General features: G+C 34.1%; 2 protein-coding genes across 3 annotated transcripts in view; one reads left to right on the top strand and one right to left on the bottom strand.

Annotated features, from left to right (window-relative positions):
- Positions 1-21485, top strand: part of LOC106640896 (uncharacterized) — a 136437-nt gene that overhangs the window by 29087 nt on the left and 85865 nt on the right. The gene's annotated exons all lie outside the window — the stretch shown is intronic.
- On the bottom strand, positions 14499-19103 carry LOC106640902 (vanin-like protein 1). 2 transcript variants are annotated; one of them, XM_023389858.2, is made up of 7 exons: positions 18941-19103; positions 17566-17651; positions 17282-17410; positions 17069-17212; positions 16517-16985; positions 15806-16166; positions 14499-15188 (listed from the first exon to the last, which is right to left on the bottom strand). In XM_023389858.2, exons 2-7 carry the CDS (start codon positions 17620-17622, stop codon positions 14708-14710), a joined length of 1641 nt encoding a protein of 546 aa, XP_023245626.2. In that variant the 5' UTR covers positions 17623-17651; positions 18941-19103; the 3' UTR covers positions 14499-14707. The 2 variants fall into 2 exon arrangements, with proteins under 2 accessions (XP_023245626.2, XP_023245627.2); XM_023389859.2 differs by having other exon boundaries at positions 19036-19064.

Genomic DNA, 21485 nt, shown 5'->3' with positions numbered 1-21485 from the left:
CGAGGATCGTCTGATTCGTTTATAAATAAAAAATTAAATAAAAGCTCGACCGAAACGCAACGGCAACGTCGTAAGTGGCGGGAAATTCAAAATGTTCCAGGATGTTGATCAGTAAATATCTCAATATTATTGTAGATATTTATGCATTCACGCATAAAATACAAGCTTACGTGTGTGCGTGAGTGTATGTACAGAACTACCATCCCTTCCCATAAAAAACAATAAATGTTAATAACACGCTATTTATTTTTTTTTTTTAATTTCAAATTTATTATTTCTTCTTAAGATACAATTTTTTTGCACATTACAAAATCACATGCTCATAGTTTGAATCACTCATCTTAGGCTTTGGGCATTCTTACGAATGAAATCTACAAATAGAAATACAATTGTTACAAGTCTTTCTAATTACTCATTTATTCATTTTCACTATACACTTTTATAATAAATCAGTAACAAATACTTACAGCTTTATCACAAAAACATTGATACACGAACGCTGTCGTAACCGACGCAGCACGCAGCAGACGAGCAGACAGTGTAGAGTGTGCAGAGACACCTGATGCATGTACATGAACACTCACACATTTAAGACCCGTACGACGTTGCCAAATCTTCATTCATCGCTGGTTTCCCCTCACCGCGCAAATGTTTCCCCCCGCTAACACTACCGAACGTCCTTAATATGCTCTGTAAGTTTCTTAATATTTTTTTTTTATATTGATGATACACATTTTAAAACTTATTATCTCTGTAGGATTTCGTTATAACAGTATGAATTTGTACTATATTTCTGTAATTTTTAATTAATGTGTAAATTGAAAATCATACTTAGGTGTGATATACTTTTGTCAAATGAAGTATACACGATTTTTCACTACCTTCCCGCGTCGAAATATGACGTTTTTTCCACGATTTTAGAGACAAAAGTGCTACATTCATTCTAAGGGAGGATTCAATTTTTCCATAAATTACGCTAAAATACTAGTAGGCAGAAAATCCAAGTTTTACCTAAGATGTTATGTTGCTCTCTCCCCCTCAAAATTATGAAAAAAATATCATATTTCGAAAGGAAAAAGGTTAATAATCGTATACACTACTTGGGACGACAATACGGCATTTCTCCCAGTTGCTTCGAATTATACGTCTGGGAGGAGGGATGCCATGTATAAAATAATTGGTATTTTTTTTTAAACGTCATGATGGATAGAGTTCTACCTATGCTTCAGCTTAACAAAATGAGTAACTTAACCTAACGGATGGAATAATACCATTGTATAAAAATATCAATCAAATGACCATGAAGATTTGTTTATTATAATGCTTTATCTCCAACTTAGTGGTTACACTTTAAATTTTAAAGTATCTTTTTCAGCAACATTGAATAAAACTTTTCGAAAAGTTTCGCATCAGTTAATTCTAATAGCAAAGCTCTATTTCTCGTACAACTTTCTCACAATATCTCATGAGACTTTGATAAGTCATACAAATTGTCTTACAGCTTGTGGAACTACAGCCTAATCATATTATCAAGTGATAATTGTAAAATTCGTTAAGAACAAGAAAGTAAGCCTCTAAATTTGGGTGAGGGAAATAATAAATTAAAGTCCATTGATAAGTATATTTATTGAAGTAATAAAACACATTTTTTTAATGTTATAAAATGAAACTGTTCATATAAATTTATAGACCTGAAGTATCTTTAAAACGTACATGTTGTTGGAGTGTAAGGTAAACTTAATCGCAGTCCATATTATATACACATAATAAAGCCAACGTATTAAGTAATTGGGTGGAATAAAGTGAGTAAAGTCCATAATCCATTTGTTAGACATTAAATTCGAGTGACTTCATGTCATCTTTACGCTGACGTTATGTTTGAAATTTTTAGATTAGTAACAAAGCCTCAAAATATGACAAATTGTGAGCATAGCACAAGTGTCTCTCGAGATCAGAGTATGTGGTACTAATTTGATGGCACAAACGGCATTGAAAGCAATGATGATTGGCCATGTGTGAAGACCTATCCTTGCATCGGCTGAATGATTGCGAACACAAGGAGCAGCGATAAAAATGATGGACAAGTTTGTGATGCCGGAGGCTGTCCAAACAGATAGAGGTGTGCTGACATTCGTTGCAGTGAAAATGATGTTGGCTTCTCATGTCATTTTCAAGACTACCACTTCTGATAACAGTTTGTGGGCATTCGATATTATCAAAACGATGTTGGCTTCTCATATGATTTTCAAGACAAGTACTTCTGATAACAGGTTGTGGGTAGTCGTCATTGTCGAAGTGATGTTGGCTTCTCATGTGATTCCCAAGACAATCAGTTTGATTAAAAGTTTGTGGAAAGTTGTCGTAGTCGAAACGATGTTGGTATCTCATGTCATTTTCATGACAACTCCTTTGGACACCAGTTTGTAGGAATTCTTCACAGGGGATATGATGTTGGCTTTTCATGTGATTTTCAAGACAACTACTTTGGACAAAAGTTTGTGAACAGCGGTAGTTGTACTTGGAGAAAAAGTGCTTCACAAGAGCACTTTTGTGAGCAAAAGTTTGCGAACAATCGTTACAGCGATATGTACTGTGTCGCATCTTTGTGTGCCGCATAAGATCTTGGTTTCGGTTGAAAGACCCCGGACATGATGTACACCTGTACGGTTTAGGTTCCATAGTGTGAATTTTCATGTGACGTTTAAGGTTCTTTATTCTCCGGAAACATTCTGGACACATTGGGCATTGAAAGGGTTTTTGGTTTGTGTGGATTTGTGTGTGAATAGTAAGATGGTATTTTTTACGAAATGCTTGTGAACATTTTGAGCACTTGAATGGCTTTTCTCTTGTGTGAATACGCTTGTGTATTTCAAGATTGTATTTTTTATTAAACGCTTGTGAACAGTCCGAGCACTTGAATGGCTTTTCCCCTGAATGTGTCCGTGTGTGACTAGTAAGATGAGATTTTTGCCGAAAAGACTGTGAACAAACTGTGCACTGAAAGGGCTTTTCGCCCGAATGGATACGCATGTGTTCATCAAGATGGTATAGTCGTTCAAATGCTCGTGAACATTGCGAGCACTTAAATTTTGTTCTTGGAACTGGATCTTCGAAAATGTTGGTACTTTGACTTGATGTCAATTTGGACATTTGGAATGGACTAAAATAAAAAATTTTTTTACGAGTAATCGTTATAATAAAGTGAAGCGTTTCAAGTATGGGAAATATTTGTAACGCTGATCATAAAAATTTTTTTCATGCAAATTTTTTCATGCAAAAGACTTGACATTCCATGACAAAAAATTTCACCGCTTATACAGAAGTCGTATGAAAACTTCTAAAACGAAAGTTATAGATTAGTATTTCAACACATGTATTAAAACGGAAACCAATTATGAAAACTTATAATTCACTTGATGATTGTATTGTTCCGTTGGCTGATAATTAACTCATTTGTATTGATAATTAACTTTTTACACTGTTTAACCATTTTGTCATTCTTTCGATAGTGAATAATCTTTAGCAACATTAAATCGAAACTGAAGTTAGAAATTTTTAAAAATTGCATTTTTAAGACAATATCAATACTATATAATAATGTCTATACATATATGACTTTACCAAAACAAAATTTTAAGTATCTTCAAAAGCAGTTGATACAAAGTTGTTACGAATCATGGCTAACTTTGACTTTCGTGAAGTTTGACAGGTTACTTGATATTTACTTTTTTTATATTGTTGGTACATTAAAAAAAAAAAAATTATTATCTCTGTATAGTTTTACTCGTGATAGTACATAATTTGGTTAATTACACAATAATTGTTCAACATTTCTGTAGTTTTGAAGTACCGTAAAAATTAAAAATTGTACTAAGGACAGATGTGATTTTCGCTTTTCCAGTAAATAACAGAAATAGTATTAGTGGATTCCGAATACAATGATTATAAAAAAAGCTTATGTTACTGGTAAAAAAGTAGTATTTGTCTGTTTGTTTCAAATAATAAACTTACCTTTTTATTTGTATCCGTCGTAATGTCCACACACTTTTGGCATTACCTTCCCGGACGATTATTCATTTTTTTAAATGTATGCGAGTTACGTAGGTATGCATCTACAAATAAAAACAAAAACACTGGATGTATATCTTGCAACTATTTGTTTAACAATACTAAATAAAGACAGCTCCTTGAATTGAAATGATGTACCACGACCTGGACAGTGAAACGCCGAAAAGCCAATGTATTTAATGTCCGAAAAAAATTTTTTGTAATATAGTCTGGCACCCTTTTAGTAATGATGTAGATACTGATAATGGCACAATAATTGATATTCGTTGTGTAAGTTAGTTTGGAGGGGATGAGAAAATCAGTCAAAGTGCCCATGATGGCTAAACATTGTTAGCTTTTGGAACACTGAAGCCCTAATGAAGAGTGTATGGTGAAAGATTTATGTGTTTTATATACATATACCTACTATTCGTCGGTATAACGTAAATCGTTGAGTTTATCGTAGTGTACGAGAAACTACCAACTGATATCGGTAGAAAATTTATGCTTTTCAGCTTTAATTTAGTGTCAATACGTCACTCGACTCTCACCGTATCAATAGTATTTCTTTTCCATACAAACACCAAGTAAAGTCCCATTTGGGGCGTAGATCACTGGTTCATTTGCGAATAACATTGAGAACATTTAATCTTTATATTTTTTATAACGACTACAACATAGCTCTGAAAAAAAAAATTTTTTAACCGTAGCATATCATTGAATGATTTTGATCACTAATTTTCCTAAAAATTGAGTCATCGAACTGCTTCTAAGGGCTCATTCTGTCAACAATCAAGTTTTTAAATGATTAAATAAGACGTCCAATGACAGTTGGTAAATAATTGAAAACATCCCTTTCGTAAGAGTCAGAAGTATGTTATACACCCAACTTAATTTGCGTTTATTGTATATTATCAAAACTTGTACTGTAAAGAATATTTTTTATTACTTATAGCTTTTTGTACCTAATGAGGGCCGGGACGTTGTCCAAACAGCTGAAACGTTGTTTTTGAATAAATACAAAAATATGACAGCACCAACCATTAGACGTTGTTTTCAATCAAGTTTTCAAATGATTTAAAATAATTCAACAATTGTAGTTAGCGGATCTCATCAGTGTGGCTTTACCAACAAAGAAATTTTTGCATATGATATGCATGATTAGATAGAGACTCGACTCGCGACAAATACAAATGGCAGTGGTATGTGAATGCATATGATACGCTTTATTATAGAAAATGTTGAATACGTTCGTATGTCATTTTCTGCCTCACCTCCGACGGATCAGTGATTCCTAATTTCTACATAATTAACGATAGTGGGTGTTTTTACTTAAAAAAAAAAAAAAATTAATTTTTATTACTTTGTTATTTAAATTAATTTTTTGTACGTTAGAATTTTTTTTTTTTAGTCACTGATAGAAATTTTCATAGGTAGTTCATAAAGTGTGTTAGGAAAATTTTTTATTTTTCTGTAATATTGAAATTAAAACTCTTTGAGTACCTACTATATAGCTAGTTTTGCTGGAGTTTTTGTGGGATGCTTGCGTCCTTATCTTGCCAACGAAACCATTTTGATATCCGCTGTTGAATGTTAATATACGATTTTGTAGTAAATTACTGTAGGTACACTAATTATCAAGGTATGGTTAGAATTGATTCATGAAATTTTTCATCCGTTGGTATGCCGAACTCTTCAGACTTTATTCATAAAAAATACGTTATAGCAGATAATCTCAATATATTATTACCGTAATTTAAATATTTAAATACTTTTTCAAATACTTTGACGATTTTTTTACATTGTTTTTCCTTGAAAATTGTAATGCATTGTTTTTGGTACAAAAAAAATTTTGCTTTGTAAGAATCAATTTAAAAAAATGTTTAGCACAAATGATGCAGCATGACTTTTAAGAAAATATTATACTTAAACAAAAATTGTAAAAGTAACAGAGCCTAAGTCTAACAGTAATCGCCGCGCTTTATCGATAATCAGTGAAAATCAAAACACGTGTCACAAGCGCGGAATAATCGATCAAACGATTCGATGCAGTCGCTAATTCACTCGGAGAGTTAGCGACGCGTCGATAAATCTTTAGCAGAAAAATTGAAAAAAGCGCCGAGGGGGAGCAGAAAAAAAAAGAAAATTAAAATAAAGACGCAAGGGATGCGCTAAGCCGCGGCTTATGCGGCGCCGGAGCGACAAAACGCGCCGTCGGAGGTATACGTATATATATAATCCCCCTTAGCCTCGGGCTGTATGAAAGCGTAATGATTCATTGGCGCTCATTTTGCCCGAAGCTAGATGCACGTGAATGTGCGCTTGTTATGCTTCAACGAGGTGCGTATGAATAATTCGCGACTTCCACCAACATCGGGGTGATGAAATTCCTTGGCGATAATTGGAGATACGTGCGTTTTTGGGTATAGTCACCCTTAGATTTTATTTTTCTCTTTTTTTTTTATACTGGACTTTTGATAATATGATTTTTTCAGTGCTTCTGGAAATTTGAATTTTTTATGGGTACGAAAGAAACGAGCGCAGACAGGAGGGCATTAAAAATTTGTTGGCCCCACTTTGTCCTCGTTCTTTGCAGATCGAGGAGAGATGATGCGTTTTTCGAAGGTATAGTATTTGAAAGTTAACAACGTCAAAGTAAAGTTTCTATTTTCCAGGGGTGGCTTTTAAAATTTTTATCTATCAAAGAGTCCAAGATGCCGTGTTCTTGAAATAGATTTTTCGTTGTAAAATTTGCTTTTTTACTCATCACCAAGAATTTTAGTTCTATAGATTATCAACATTTTTTATAAATAATTGGTTACTAATTATTTAGTTGGGAATCACAAATGTAAAAAATTATAGTTAAGTACAATGAGTGTATTATTGCCCTGGAATAATTCAGATTTGAAGCGATCATTGAAATTATTTAACTATCAAAAATAAAAAAAAATAAAAAATTTGATTCAAAAATAAATACTCCATATTATTCCAATATTTTTTTTTCAGAATCTTTAAGTAATAACAATAAAGTTACAATAAATTTGTTGCGACTCGATATTGACTTTTTACCGTCACATTTATGAATGGAGCTTATTTCGTCGGAAATGAACGAAATACAAAACAAACGGTACTAATCCATCGAATCCAATCACACGAATGTTGTGTACACGCACAGTAATACGCCAACCAAACAATGTCTGTTTGTACAACGAGTATTTAGTTAGCAAATGAAGTGACTGAATTATCATAAGCCAAAATTTTACGAACTCCGTTGTGAGAGAATCTGTTGGGCTGATTGCAGGTGCAATGTTATATCGAGAAGTGTGAAATTATTATGTTGCCATAAATCCTTTAATAAGAAGATTAAAAAGCAAATGGTACACGAAGAAGAGTAATAATTGCACACGTAATAATTACTTTAACTTCACATCCATACATCACACTGCACCCACTCATTTGAAAATTTCATAATAGTAAACAAAGTTTATATCTACTTCTGAAATAGGAAAAAAAAAAAAAAAATTCACACGATTATCAGTTCTGTTTGGTGAAAGTATCAAACTCATGTACTCATCCATGCAATCGAATCTGACTGCAGCGTATCTCAAAAAAGGGAGGGGAAGAACGATCGATTTTCTCTCAAAAAAAAAAAAAAAAGAGTAGGGGGGACGAACACGAGCGTGCAAAATCGTGTCGAAGGATGCTGTAAGAGAAGAGGAAAAAAGTCATCGCTCTCGCTGGACGGGCAGAAGAGCTGCGGAGGCAGTAACGATGAGGGTAGGGTATTGATTTTCGAGAGGAGGATGAGGATGACGAGGAGGAAGAGGCACACCCCGGGGCTTCTCATGAATGTAATCGAGCACGGCGCTGTCTCTCTTTCACTCCGTCAAAGCCCGATTAATCGGCTTCGTTGCTGCTATTTCTTTCTTTTCTTTTCTTTTTCTTTCTCCCCCCCTCCCTCATCTATTTTTTTCCTCGTGTAGTACGTGTTTTGACGTATGCACGCCTCTGTTGGTTAAAGTCCGTAAGCATATACCAAAGCTATACGTGCATTAGCTGCTTTCGTGCTTTTGATGACGAGATGATGCATATACGAATGTTTGACGATTGCGTGGGTTCACTGAACTCTAATATACATACATATTTTATGCCTTGCAAGATCTTTCATATTTTTTTCCGTGGCGTGAAAAATCTTTGGCAATTGCAATCAATGTGGTAAAATACTTTTTTTTTTAATTATTTTTAATCCATGATGAACAAGTAATCAGAACACTTATATGTCTGTTGATGATCGTTGGAGCTCCCTGGAGCTCTGGAACATGTTTTCATATTTATGTTTCGTACCGATGAGAGGAGGTACATTTTTACGGTAGGTTAGTGCACGAGATCCTATAAACTGATAAAGTACGCGTTGAGCCTATAGTGGTAAAACTTTTCTCTTAGCTCTCTTGTCTCTCCAGGGAAAAGTTGAATCGTTGGTGCGAGGCAAAGCGGTTTCTAGGTTAATATAAAAAAAATTTTATTCATAAACACTATGTATTATCTGTCCAACTTTGCTTATAGCAAGTCATATTTATACGTCATGCTTTGTTAAAAAATTTCATTTCTTATGTATAAACTTATGGAGTTGTATGGGAGTTCCGTAACATCGAATGAGAACAACATATTTCGAAATTATTGATGGATATTTATGCCAGTTGGCTATAATTACTAACTGCCAACAGACAATAAATCAGCAAAATGATGTAAAAGATATCCCTCTTGTCTACAAGCCAGAAAGATATTTTCTTACTATACGTTTAATCAATAAACAAGTACAATTTCACTTCTTCACCCCAAGAAAGAGAGAACGACAGCATTACGTATGGATATCATTCACAAACGAACAAAAACATCGGTATAAATCGTGATGCTTTGTTCATTCGCTTCTTCGCAAAATAAATCAAATACCAAGCATATACACTTGGCTCCTGTACTGTACTGTGGCAGACGACGGCTCCTGTTCGTCCCCTAATTTGTAATAAATTCCACCACGCAACCAGATACCCCTCCTCCCTCCTCCAATCTTCTTGGTGATTTATGATAGCACACACGGACCGCATAAAACATCGTCATGGGCGTTCCGTCAATTTTCCCGTTCGACGAACAAAGCTTCATTAAAGCCATAAACAACCCCACAGTACAACTATCCATGTATATAAAAACTCCCTGATCTGCTGATCCATCCAAGATTAGTTAACAAAAAATAAAAAATAACTAGAGTAATAAAAATAAAAAAAATCCGTCTCGTCTCTGATTATTCCTGGGGATTAAGAGCGAAAAAAAAGTGTCTCGCTCTTTTCTCTGACTTTCTTTGCGGCGCGCCGGCCGGATACATCAGTCCGATTAAATCCGGGGAATCCCCGGCGGAAAAAGACGGTATACTCACTCTCTGCAGTGCTGCGGATCGTGGTCAGGACAGCGGAAAGTTGTAGACGCTGCCAGAGGGAATTGATGTGAGATATAAATGTAGACACTTTTTTTATCACGTATTGTTATGTATAGTTTGTTTAGTGAATTTTCATTTATCCATGCACGTGCAAGATTTGTGACTGATTTTCCCGACTTCCTCACGTATACATCGAAATATATGCACATGCATAATTCGCCAGAAAAGTCCGAGAGATAAACTCCGAGGGTCCGCTTGTGAAGCCTTTTTTTCAACCCTATGGTTTTTTTTTATTCCGAGAAAAGGAGATTAAATTTATCGTCTCGTCATTTGAGTTGTATTCGCTCGGCGTAACTCTGCTATCGTATTCTTCAAAGCTTTTTATGGCTGCAATGAACTTTTAGATTTTCAAAAACGACTACTGGAACAATGTATTTTACTAGAAAACCGAAATAACCGTCGATAAATGATGTTTTTCTCCGAGGCTTTTCATGATTAATTTTAAGTAGTAAGTTCGGTGCAGAATAAATAATGTTACAGGTGCCTACATCTAGTGTCCACAATTTCTAAGAGGATCTCGAGTAAAGTACATTCAAACTATTGCTACAGTGTGTACAGAACCAGAATCAGGTAAGAAGCCTTCGATGGGGAGGGATGAAAATAAAGGAAAAAAGATAAACTTCGCGCGGTCGTTCGGTTGGTTGGGAAAGTTGAATCGATACACACAGATAAAGTGAAATATTTGCTTCCGCCTCGTCAACAGGAAATCGAACGCTGTGCCGTTTTATCTTCTCAATATGTTTGCTCCGCGTTGTACTTCGATCGACTTTTCTTTTTTGAGTTTACTTTATCACTGTTTACTGGGCTGTACGAACTGGGTGTGCTATTCAGATGCTGAGGTGTTTTTATATTCTAGTGGGGTGATTTCAATATGACTACGCTGTTGGTTTTTATTTATTTATAATAACAGCATTCAAAAATTTTTTAACAAATTAATGGTTGATAGTTCAGTATCATATTTTTATTTGTTAGCCGATTTTTAACAGATTTTTCAAACATAACCTAAAAGTATGATGCAGCTTCATCGACGGTGATTGTTTTTTAAAATGTTAAAGAAGTGTAATATTTATTTTCATCTTTACAAAAAGATATAAAAAATTAAGATCAAAGTATGAAAAAGAAACTGTACTACAAGGATTTGATGTAATTTAACCACATGGTAGTACTAATTTTTCGATATAACCTAACTTTTCTGTGTAGGAACTTTTAGAAATAGACTGCAACGACAACTACACTGAATTTCTAGCGTCATAATTCGTAGCTTCACAATAACTTTACTTCGTAGCAAAATAATTTATTCAAATCAATTTTACTGTTTATTGTAATACCACAGTAATTTTTCCTTTGAATGAGGAAAAACGTGACTTCAATCGTTGATAATACAATTAAATACTTTTATTATTCATAATCGAATTTATAAATAACTATAACGATGTATTGTAAATCTATTATCGACGATTGACGTCACGTTTTTCCTCAATCTGAAGAAAAATTACCAAAGCCTCCCAGTAAAAAATATAGCTGGCTGAGATAAATTCGTCTACTAAGAAAAAAAAAAAAAAAAAAAAAAAATAAATAAAAATACTGTGAAGCTACGGTAAAAATTATTGGTAAGGTTCGTGAGTCTCAACTTACTACGAGAGAAATTTATGTATTTTTTTCTCCAAATAGAACTTTTGAAGGTGCTAATTTGAAATAAATTGATTGTAACAATACTCGTTTAACAATAGTTAATATATTCTGAAGGGTAATTTTAAAAAATTTTGTGAAAAATACGATAGTTTTTTTCCGAGCGTTTCTTTACATTATTCGTTAAAACGCTTACAATATTCATTTGAATGAAGATAGCAAAATATCCATAACATCGACTTACGAGTGACATGTAGTTAACGCTCATTGAATCTTTATTCTCTCTATGAATGGATGTAAAAGTAGTTTTCACGATAATTAAATCAAGTTTTAAAAAATATTTATCTTTTTAGATGAAAAAATCTTTAATGTTCATATTTCTACGTTTAAAACACATAAGTATAATTATTAACCAATTATTTGAATTGTATAGTTCCCTACAATTGATCTAGTTTTTATCGTATTGATAAAAAAGAAAAATTACAAAAAAAAATTGTGTACAACATTTCCTTCATCGAACACAACGCAACGATAGACAAAGCATATACGAGGAGGTACTCGATATGCGGACAATAGAGGCGTTAAAGCATCTCTTCACAGCTCCGCTTTAAAAGGCCCTGATTTTCCTCGACAAAGCTAGAGAGAGAGAGAGAGAGAGAGAGAGAGAGAGAGAGAGAGAGAGAGACTCCACCATCAGGAGTGTGAGCTCATAGAAGCAGTAGACTCGTCTCAGTCTCTATGTCTCTCCTTTTCTCTTCGTCTTTTTGCATATTGATTTTTCGTTTGTCGATTTTCGCTACCACTTTGTACTCTTTCTTTTTTTTTTTTTTTTTTATCGGAATCGTTTTTTCTGTCCTCCTTTCCGGGGCTACTTTTCTGACCAAGTTACGAGCACTATAGAGTTTATTACCATCCATATCGTCAAAAGGCAAATATTTAGTGACGAACAACACTATATATTTCCTTATGCATCGCAAGGTCAGAGGGCATAAGGTCCCCCTTGCGCGTGTACATATTTACATAGCCACGTTGACCCGAGCCACTTATAGGGGAGCTCGGCTCCGCTTCCGTTTCGCTAATGGGGATAAAGCCGTAGAGATCGCAAGCCGATTAATTCGGAGGAAAAAAAAAAATTTGCCACGTGATGCGGTTTCAGGATCCAATTATGCGTCGTTGTTGTCGTAATTGGGATTTTTCCATTTTTTTTTTCTTCCCCAAATGCCCGTGCAAAGTCGACGAATGCTAGTTGTATCGAATATTAGCTTAATTATTGATCTGTTTTCATTAATACTCGATTGAAAATTCACGCTGAACCTCGAGGGCGAGCGAAATGAATTTTGAACGTTGTTATGACACGGGAGCGCGTGTTATTGTATTATTGTAATTATCGTGATTGTTTGGGTGAACAGTCGATTGCAGGTTTGTGTGCATATGTGCGCTTGTTCGTACTTCGCGTTGTGTATTTGTTGATTTCAATCTTACACGATGTTACTTTTTCCGTACCATTTTCAATCGAATCAGTGAGACTCCATTACTGACTCCTAGTGACCGTTAACTTGTTTAAAATAATTAAAATATTAGATCACTGCAAATCGGTAAATAAGCACTAATAAATCACTAAATTATATTCGTTCCAGTGAACAGAAATAACATAATTCATTCCTGATACCATTTAAGACAAGACTTTTTAAAGAGAATCGTTAAGATTCCACGACTGATTCCTTGTGAATTTTCACTGGTTTAAAATAATTAGTATTGGGCCACTGCAAATCGGTAAACAGATAGTAAAAAAATCATATTTTGTTCCAATGACAATAATACATTTTTTGCTGACGTGATTTGAGAGTAGACCCACTTAAGCAGAATCAATGAGACCCCACTAATGATTCCTACTGAATCTTTGTTATTGCAAAGCGATAATTACGCACTGAAAAGTACTAAATTACACTTGTTCCATTAAAAAATAAAATAAAAAATTTCTTATTTATGCGGTTTAAGAGAAGGCTCTTACCGAAATCAGTGAGATTTCACAACAGATTCCAAATAAATATTCAGTTATTTATACAGTTAAAACTCGCTACAGAGGCTAGTCGTTGAAATAAACAATAAATAGGTGTATCAAGTGATTTCCGATAGATTTGGTGACCAAACCACTAGATTATTTGCTGATTCGGATTCGTAAGCCAGTAAGATTCCAATACTGATTTCTAGTTCATGTTCGTACTAATTAAGATAGTTAGAATCAAGTCCCATAATTTGGGTGTAAAATCAAACTTGTGAATCAGCGAGTTGCATTAATTTTACTTCTCCTCATAGAAAGCTAATTACACCGCGACAAAAAAAAAAAAACTGCACATTTCCTAAGACCTCCTCCTACACCGTTGCAGCATATTTCGCGAACGATATTTATAATAACTATCGATCCGCGGGCCGTGCGCGCGCGCGCGTCATGCACTTTCCATCTCTCTCTCTTTTTCAAATTGACCCACTTTTGCAGCCTTCCACATCCGTCCCTTCGCTTTCCTTCTCTTGCCTTTCGAGATTGCCTATCCTTAACCGCTGGTCCTTACCCCTGCACCGCCTCTTTTAAGTATCATTAACACCGAGTGCTAATCTCAGCTGATCACCCACCGTGAAGAGCCTTAATTCGGCCCCAACCTGAATTTACGATGGTTGAACCTTTCCCTTTGACCATAATATACACGCGTCAGCACTATTTTTTTTTTATTATTATTTTTATTTATTACACGTGCAAAGGTCAATCCTTTGATACGTACGAATACCTGTAAGTGTATGTTTTTACACTTTGATGTCCACACGCGGATGGATGGCCCAAACGCTCAAAGGTTCCGTAACAAGGACATAGAGACCTATTTGACTCATCTGTGCAATGCCCTCCGGGAGGTAATACAGACTTGTATGATAAATTATCCGCTCCGGCGCCGCGATCTCGTGACAGTCTTGTCACGACCAAGTTGTTCCAGAAGTGGGTACGAGGAAGGGGGTTTTGGGTGAGATCAAAAGTTACGTATGTACATGGTCCAAATGTGTATTTAAGGAGCGAGAGAATACGTGGGTTTTGGCTTTAAATGTAACTACGTTGGGGAAGGGTGACCTATTTTTGGTGTACAGTGGGCGATACGCGAGTGGAATCGAGAACGGATATTCGAAAGGGTTCCAACAGTGGGCTTTTAGTTTCATTGAATCTGTTTGCTTTGGGATCAAAGCTTATAAAAAGTTGTATCATCATCTTTTTTTTTTTTTTTTTAATATAAAAAGTATATATATATATATATTGCAAACATTTTTAAATAAAATCAATTGGTTTATTTAACGATCTGGTGCATGGAGAAAAAATATCTACCATCTCATTTAACCATTCAATTAATTGTAAATTTTGTATACGTGAAAAAGGATTAAGCTATACACCGCAACATTTTCACTGAGTGCGAATGAAAATATGTCCTCTATAAGTACAATTTTATTACAAACAGTTTCAAGTTTGTTTTAAGGAAAAATCTGACAGTAGTTCGAGCGATGCACTTATGACCAAAGATTCAAATAACGACAGCCCATGAAAATCAACGCGATGATAAACAATGTCTTTTTGAAAATGTTTTTCGAAGAGGCGTTTTTTGTGACATCCGAGCCATCCACGGCAAAATTTCTACCAAAAATGGCAAAAGTCAGCAAATCGTTTCTCGGCTTGGTCAATACCATCTTCCGCGTCGAAGTACCATTCAAGAGATCGGTCGTCTCGAAAGTGTAATCCGTCACGTTCAAAGGTAGCAAGTCCCTTGATATGCCGGCCGGCATGAAGAAGTGGTTATCATAGCTGACGTTTCGCATTGTTATTTCTATCGAGTGGAAAGTTGTCGGTGAGCTTATTCTCACGCTGGGATCGATTAATCTACCACAGCTACTTAAAGTGTTGTTGGTGCAGGAGATTATCCCGCAGCTTTTTATCCCACCGGTAGCAACTCCCCGGAAAGTCCGTGTCCCATTGAACACGGCCATTCTGTATCTGAAAAAAAAAACGTATAAAAGCTACGAGACGATTGTTTACGGTAACGTAATTGGAGGTTTAATTTTAACAATAAAAATTTATTTTTTAGCAACTGTAACGTGTTAAGGAGGTTCCAGCGCCCTAGTGTCGCCATTTTAGACATATGTCATTAAAAAGTTTAGATAACCCTGAATCTAAGAGTACCCTTTTTTATACCCTTAACCGGACAAAATCTTAAGAAATTCGTGCTTGAAGCTCGCTCTTTTAACTAGAGCACTTATGGCAGGTATACTAATACTAATGATTTACAACTCGAATCGAAAGTGTCGGGTATTATCAGTATAGAGAGACGAGTTGTAGGTTATAACTGCATTTTTAAAATACCGTCGTGAAAAATATAGATAACCGGAAAAAATTGTGAGATATTCTATTTATAATTGATCGAGTTATCGTACTTCCGTAAGTTAGCCTATGTTTTTCTTGTGGCAGTGGTGCCAATCATCAAAGTTTTTAAGCTAATTAGGGCTCCAAGATGCGGGTTGGTATCCCAACTCGCTGGAACCTCCTTAAATCAACAAATATCGGTAGTAATTGCCAATAATATTCCACTTTTGCGAAAATAGTTTTTAATGTACCTATAGTAACGAGCATCATCGTTGGCCATATTCTTGTGAAAGCTCACGTTGAACTTAACGTCGCAGCAGAGTTCTCGATCACACAAGATCTCGTCACTCACGCTAGACTTCAGATCGATTTTCTTCGTCATGTAAATACTCAAATCTTCAATTAGAGGCACGAATGACTTGGAAAATGCTGACGTGGTCGTGTTGATCTCCGATTCGTCGAACTCGTAGGTGAAAGATTTTTCAGTATTGATGTTTACCAGTCGCTTACCGTCGATTACCATAGGTATTTCCGATACCATGAGAACGTTCGCCGGTTTGGTTCTGAGGAGGACCTGACTGTACCCTTCGCGGCCAATGAAAATTCCACTGCCTGTGGGGAAAAAAGTTTGTTTTTTCTTTCGGATGTGTTTGGAAGCTCAAAAGTAAGAATTTATTTTTTGAGATTCGAAACGAAAACTTTCCCACATTCACCAGAATTTGAACCCTTTCATGATCCCATTACCATCCAGAGTAATACATCAGGATATAGGTTTTATGGGGTTTTCTACAATAATAAAATCTCCACCAGAAAAACAAATTTATTGCTAAACTCAAAGTCAAACTAACAGGATGTAAGGACAAGTAAATTTTCCTCCACTAAGATTTGAACCCCCTCCGCCAACCATCAGAGCTACGACCCCAAATTAGTAGAACGGATAAATAAAATTAATTTCCACTCACCTCCACTGACAGTCAGTGGCATATTGTAACCGGAAGACAAAAGATTGACGTCGTTGGCGTGGGCCCATCCGGCTTGCGCTTGAACACTGACGAGGAAAGGCAGCTCGGAAAACCAATGGCTGGAGAAAATAATGTCCCTAATCCCCATTTGGCTGGTTAAATTCAGTGCTGGACGAGAAAACAGTACATCGAAACAGATGAACTGGCCAAAGGTCACCCCAAAGTCCGTCCGGAAGGTCGACGTGACAGGATCTTCGGTGACGTTGGTTCCACGCTCGCCGAAAAGGTTGAACTTTCGGTACCTGGCGATGACCCTTCCCTGACGATCGAAGGCTACGTTTGTGTTGTAGATCAAAAGGTTGTCGCTGGGACATCCCGTGGTGTTGCCGAGGCAATCAACTTTCTCACGATGGTTCACCACCACGTACATCCGATGGTCCCGAGCAGCACACGATATCGTCCTCAATGACTACAATTATGGATTTGATTATCACTTATTTCTGGGGAAAAAGTGTGTGTATTTTACATTTTCGATGACATCTTTGCGCTTACGTATGCGTAGGTGTTGTCGTCGCAGGGGACGAGGTTGTCCCGAGGGTCCGGGACATACGAAGCAGCTTCACTGCGAGAGATCTTGGGGTCCATCGAGGTTGGCGTCGACAAGCTGGATTCGGGGAACACCAGAATGTCAGCTGACTGGGAATGACACAATTATGGGTAATCTCTCGTTAATTGTTATCTTTTGTCAATGATTCGTGCACTCACGTAATCCGATGCTTTTTTTATTATTTTCACGTAGTTGTCGGCATTGATGTGGGAGGGTTTTTCGTTGTTTATGCTGTGGGTTACCGGATAGTACTCGACCACTGCACCGGTGTAACTTGATGACTCTAGCTTAAAGTTAGCGTGAAATACATTTTTTTATTGTGATTGATGTCAGCATTAGTGGGTTTTTTTTTTTTTTTTTTTTTTTTTTTTTCAACTATACTGGACCAAAAATATTAATTTTTTTTTAATAACATTTGTAGGATTAAGGAATATTTAATTACCTGGAGTGTAGTTTTTGCCAACAAAAGCAGATACCCTAGTATCCAGCACAGCTCCATAGTTGACTGTGTTGAGGACTTTTAAAATTCTACAAGAATTTAAATTGTTTAAATAGAAATTGAATGGTTTACAATTTACTTCTACGTATTGATAATAATCCCCGGGGGAACCCAATACTTTTACGAGGTCAAGGTGACTAAGTTTTATTAAAGACAAAATTTTTTTTTTTTTTCAAATATAAAGTAGAAAAACATGAAGGAGTTGTTTTTGTAATTATAGATTTGTTAATTTTAGGTCAGACATATAGTATATCAAAATTTAATTGTATTTATCGTTCAAGCGTATAATAATTGCATCTAATAATCGATCTGCGCTATTGAAAGAGGTGGAATGTTTAAATGAACACAATACGTACAAACCGCGTCTTTGACCAATAAAATCAGGGATCAAAAACTAGAATAAAATTGATCAGGCTATACATTTTTTTTTATTTGTATAAAAAAGTTAATTATATATGCCATTATCTCTAGAACCCTATGATATTATGATATAAAGACTAAAAATAATTTTTATACACGCATTAAATCATAATACATATAATACGAGATGTCCATGTTGTAATTTTTCTCAAGACTTTTTTTTTAAATAAGAGGATATTAACTTATTTTTTTATTTGTATGTTTTTTTTATTCTCATAAAAATTTCATCAAAAAAAGTGTTATTCTTAATTAATAAAAAAATATATAATTGTATTTCTTAAAGTAAAAAAATAATATTCATACACACATGTGGAAAAACATTTTTCATTCAAAGTTACTTTACATGTAACCTGAATAAAATTTAATTTACACAATTCTTTGAATACACCTGTTATATGAACTTGTGTTCAATTATATTATATTTACTTTCTTATTTCACTTAATTAATAATTATTAAGTAACTTCCAAAATAATAAGAAATAATAATCTTTAATAAAATTAAATGCCAAATATTGTACAAATTTATTTTTATTCGGTAAAATATCCTCTAATTATTGTGATAATTATTGATATTGAGAAAATTAAGGTTGATTTGAACATTTTTGGGTATTATTCATTAAGTTGAAGCTTTATCCTGAAACTGTACGTTTGGGAGACTCAAAATTTTCCGCGAAAGTTGGCATCATCGATACATCATACATCGATTTGCAACTTTTATCATGATTCGATTTAGAGTCAACAAAAAAATCTCGATAAGTACCTTCTCTTATATTTTGAACTGTCATCTTGTTGTATACAAAAATTCGATGTGCGTTTGTGTACAAAGCCAGTGTATTATTATACATGCGTCTATTTATATTAACAATTGGTATTATTGTTATTCAAAGTGAAAACTTACATGATTTTTCAGAAGTATTGACAAACAAATTAACAAAATAAAATCTTGGACACCAAAAACTCGTCTCGAAATGCAATTACCACAATGCCACTCACATGACAGTGACTTTATCGCAACATTATTTATAAAAATTTCTTCTTGTATGAAAAATTATTACTAAAAACTGCCACAACAGTCAAAAATGATTGAGAAAATAATAAAAAATTTATTGTAAACTATGAAGCAGTTTTAAAATATATTTTGTTTTAATCACGTAAGTGAGTGTACTTGATGATGACAAAGAGATGCTTTTACTGTGAAAGCGTCATGAGTCATGAGATAAAGACTTTGAGAGAGCTGCATCTATGCACTGCTGAAGTTAGTCGCAAGTCAAATAAACGCGGAAATTCGAATTTGATTCGTATAGTTGTATAAGAACATATGTTATATAACTCTGAGCTCTAATAGAAAACTACTGAAATGAATTTCACGATTTTTTTTTAAAAGCTTTGGTATGATTAAAATTAATGAGTGATTTTAATACTGATCCCTTTAATTAATTTAATTACTGATGTGGACCCTAATAGTACTTTTTTACACACAAACATTTTTTTTCCTTTTTTGTGGGGAATTATAAGATGAAAGTGTTCTAGTTCATTTGTTTGTTCAATCCGTAATTTTTTTGTAAAAAACTATTAAAGTATTAAAATTAAATTTTTTTTCAACTTTTAATAGTTTATAAGTCTTAATTTATTATTTTGCTTAATTGTTCTACATTTAATACAACTTGTGTTCATAAAAGTTACAGAATAATTTTTTTATTTGAAACATCTCAAGCAAGAGTGGTTTGAAAGAAAGCCTGTGCATAATTTGCTAAAAAAAATAATTAAATATCTAATATCAAAAAACAAACCACCCAATTATTGCCACCATTTGATGAGTTACTGTATGTGATTTCAAAGATAAATCAAAAAAATTTTTCAAATCCACAAAAATTTTTTTTATTTAAAAAAAAATACAATTTTTAGTACTGGCTAGGGCACGATTAATAATATATTAAAATAAACTATGTACAAATAATTTCAAAATATTATTGTATAATATGAAATGTAGTTGTATTATTTTTATTCTAATTACCTGAAAATTTCTTTAAACCATTCGACGTAACTATTTTTGAGAACAGACAAACAATTCAAGTGTAAGTTGTGCGTGTAAGTGAAACGTACAATATTCTTTTTATGTAAATGTTTATACTTCAAAAAAGTAAATTTTATGAACTTGTATGAGCAAACATTTTGTAAATGAAAACTTTTAAAACATTCTATTTATTTACGACACACTACGGTATCAAGAAATTAAAAAAAAATTTTTTAAATAAGTAACAAAATCTAAGATATTTTTTAAATAAAAATTATGGGTCTTAGAAACAAATTAATAATACTACCTTAGCCTTGTAATTGCTCAAAAAGTACGGGAAAAAATTTCTGATCATTTCACGACATTCACACTAAAAAAATACTCGTGAACTCCATAGAAAAACATTTTCCATGTTTGTAAATAATTAATTTTAGCGTTCAACGTCGTAAATATATTGAATTTCTAATGTGAAAAAAATAAAGCAAAATTGAGATTTACGTAGTTTTTGTACACACACGAAAATCAATTATTGGAGATACACAGCGGCACTGGTTTACGCTCATTAGATATTCTGGCATTCGCCGGAAGAAGGAACCAACCGAACTCTCGAGTGTATTAAATAAATTATACATGTGAGTATGTGTGTGTGAGCATCGTGTGTACGTATGCACCCATACACGTACGGATTGCTTACAGATACTCACGAGTCTCGACATGCCCCATTGGTCAGCATGGAATTGTGTTTTCATGCTTTGTTGAATGTTTCATGAGTTTCGTAGTGGGAAGTTTGTGCATTTTGTGGTATGTATATGGTTAAGTAATTCATTAATTCGAAAGAATACATTTTCTGGGTATGCACATTGTTGTGGGAAAATACGTTGTTGTTGTTGTTGTTGTTGTTGTTGTTAGACAAACACAAAGTAATCATGTGGAAAGTAAGTATAGACATGGCTACTTGTTTTTTTACATTTTTGATTTGCTCATTTTATGATGCAAAACTTTTTTTTAATGATTAATCGGATGAAATAAAATACTTTTATTCATCCAAAACATTTTTATACATGCACACTTTTTCTTTGTAACGTCGATTGAGTGAATTTGTTGATTTGTAGATAATTGATGGTTAACAACACTTTTAATTCCACGCAGTTGTATACACAATGTTTTTACTCTTGCTGGTATCACAAATAACTTACCAAGTATTAAAACTGTATTTAATTCTCACATTGCAGTCAAAACCATCTAAGGTATACTAAGCAACCCAATTCTTTGAATCAAAGAAAATATCTCTATACTCATTCCGTTAAATATTTTCTATTAATTCAAAAAATTTTGTCGATCCAAAAAAATCATTTCATATACAGTTAAAAAAGAAATTTATAATTAAAAAAATAAAATTTAATAAATTATTATTTTTCATGTAAAATTA

The sequence above is a fragment of the Copidosoma floridanum genome, unplaced genomic scaffold (assembly GCF_036245765.1).
Source record: "Copidosoma floridanum isolate Cflo_tuat_1 unplaced genomic scaffold, Cflo_Japanese_pri ptg000025l, whole genome shotgun sequence".
NCBI classification, from domain to species: domain Eukaryota; kingdom Metazoa; phylum Arthropoda; class Insecta; order Hymenoptera; family Encyrtidae; genus Copidosoma; species Copidosoma floridanum.
This window is presented reverse-complemented; position numbering and strand designations above follow the sequence as displayed.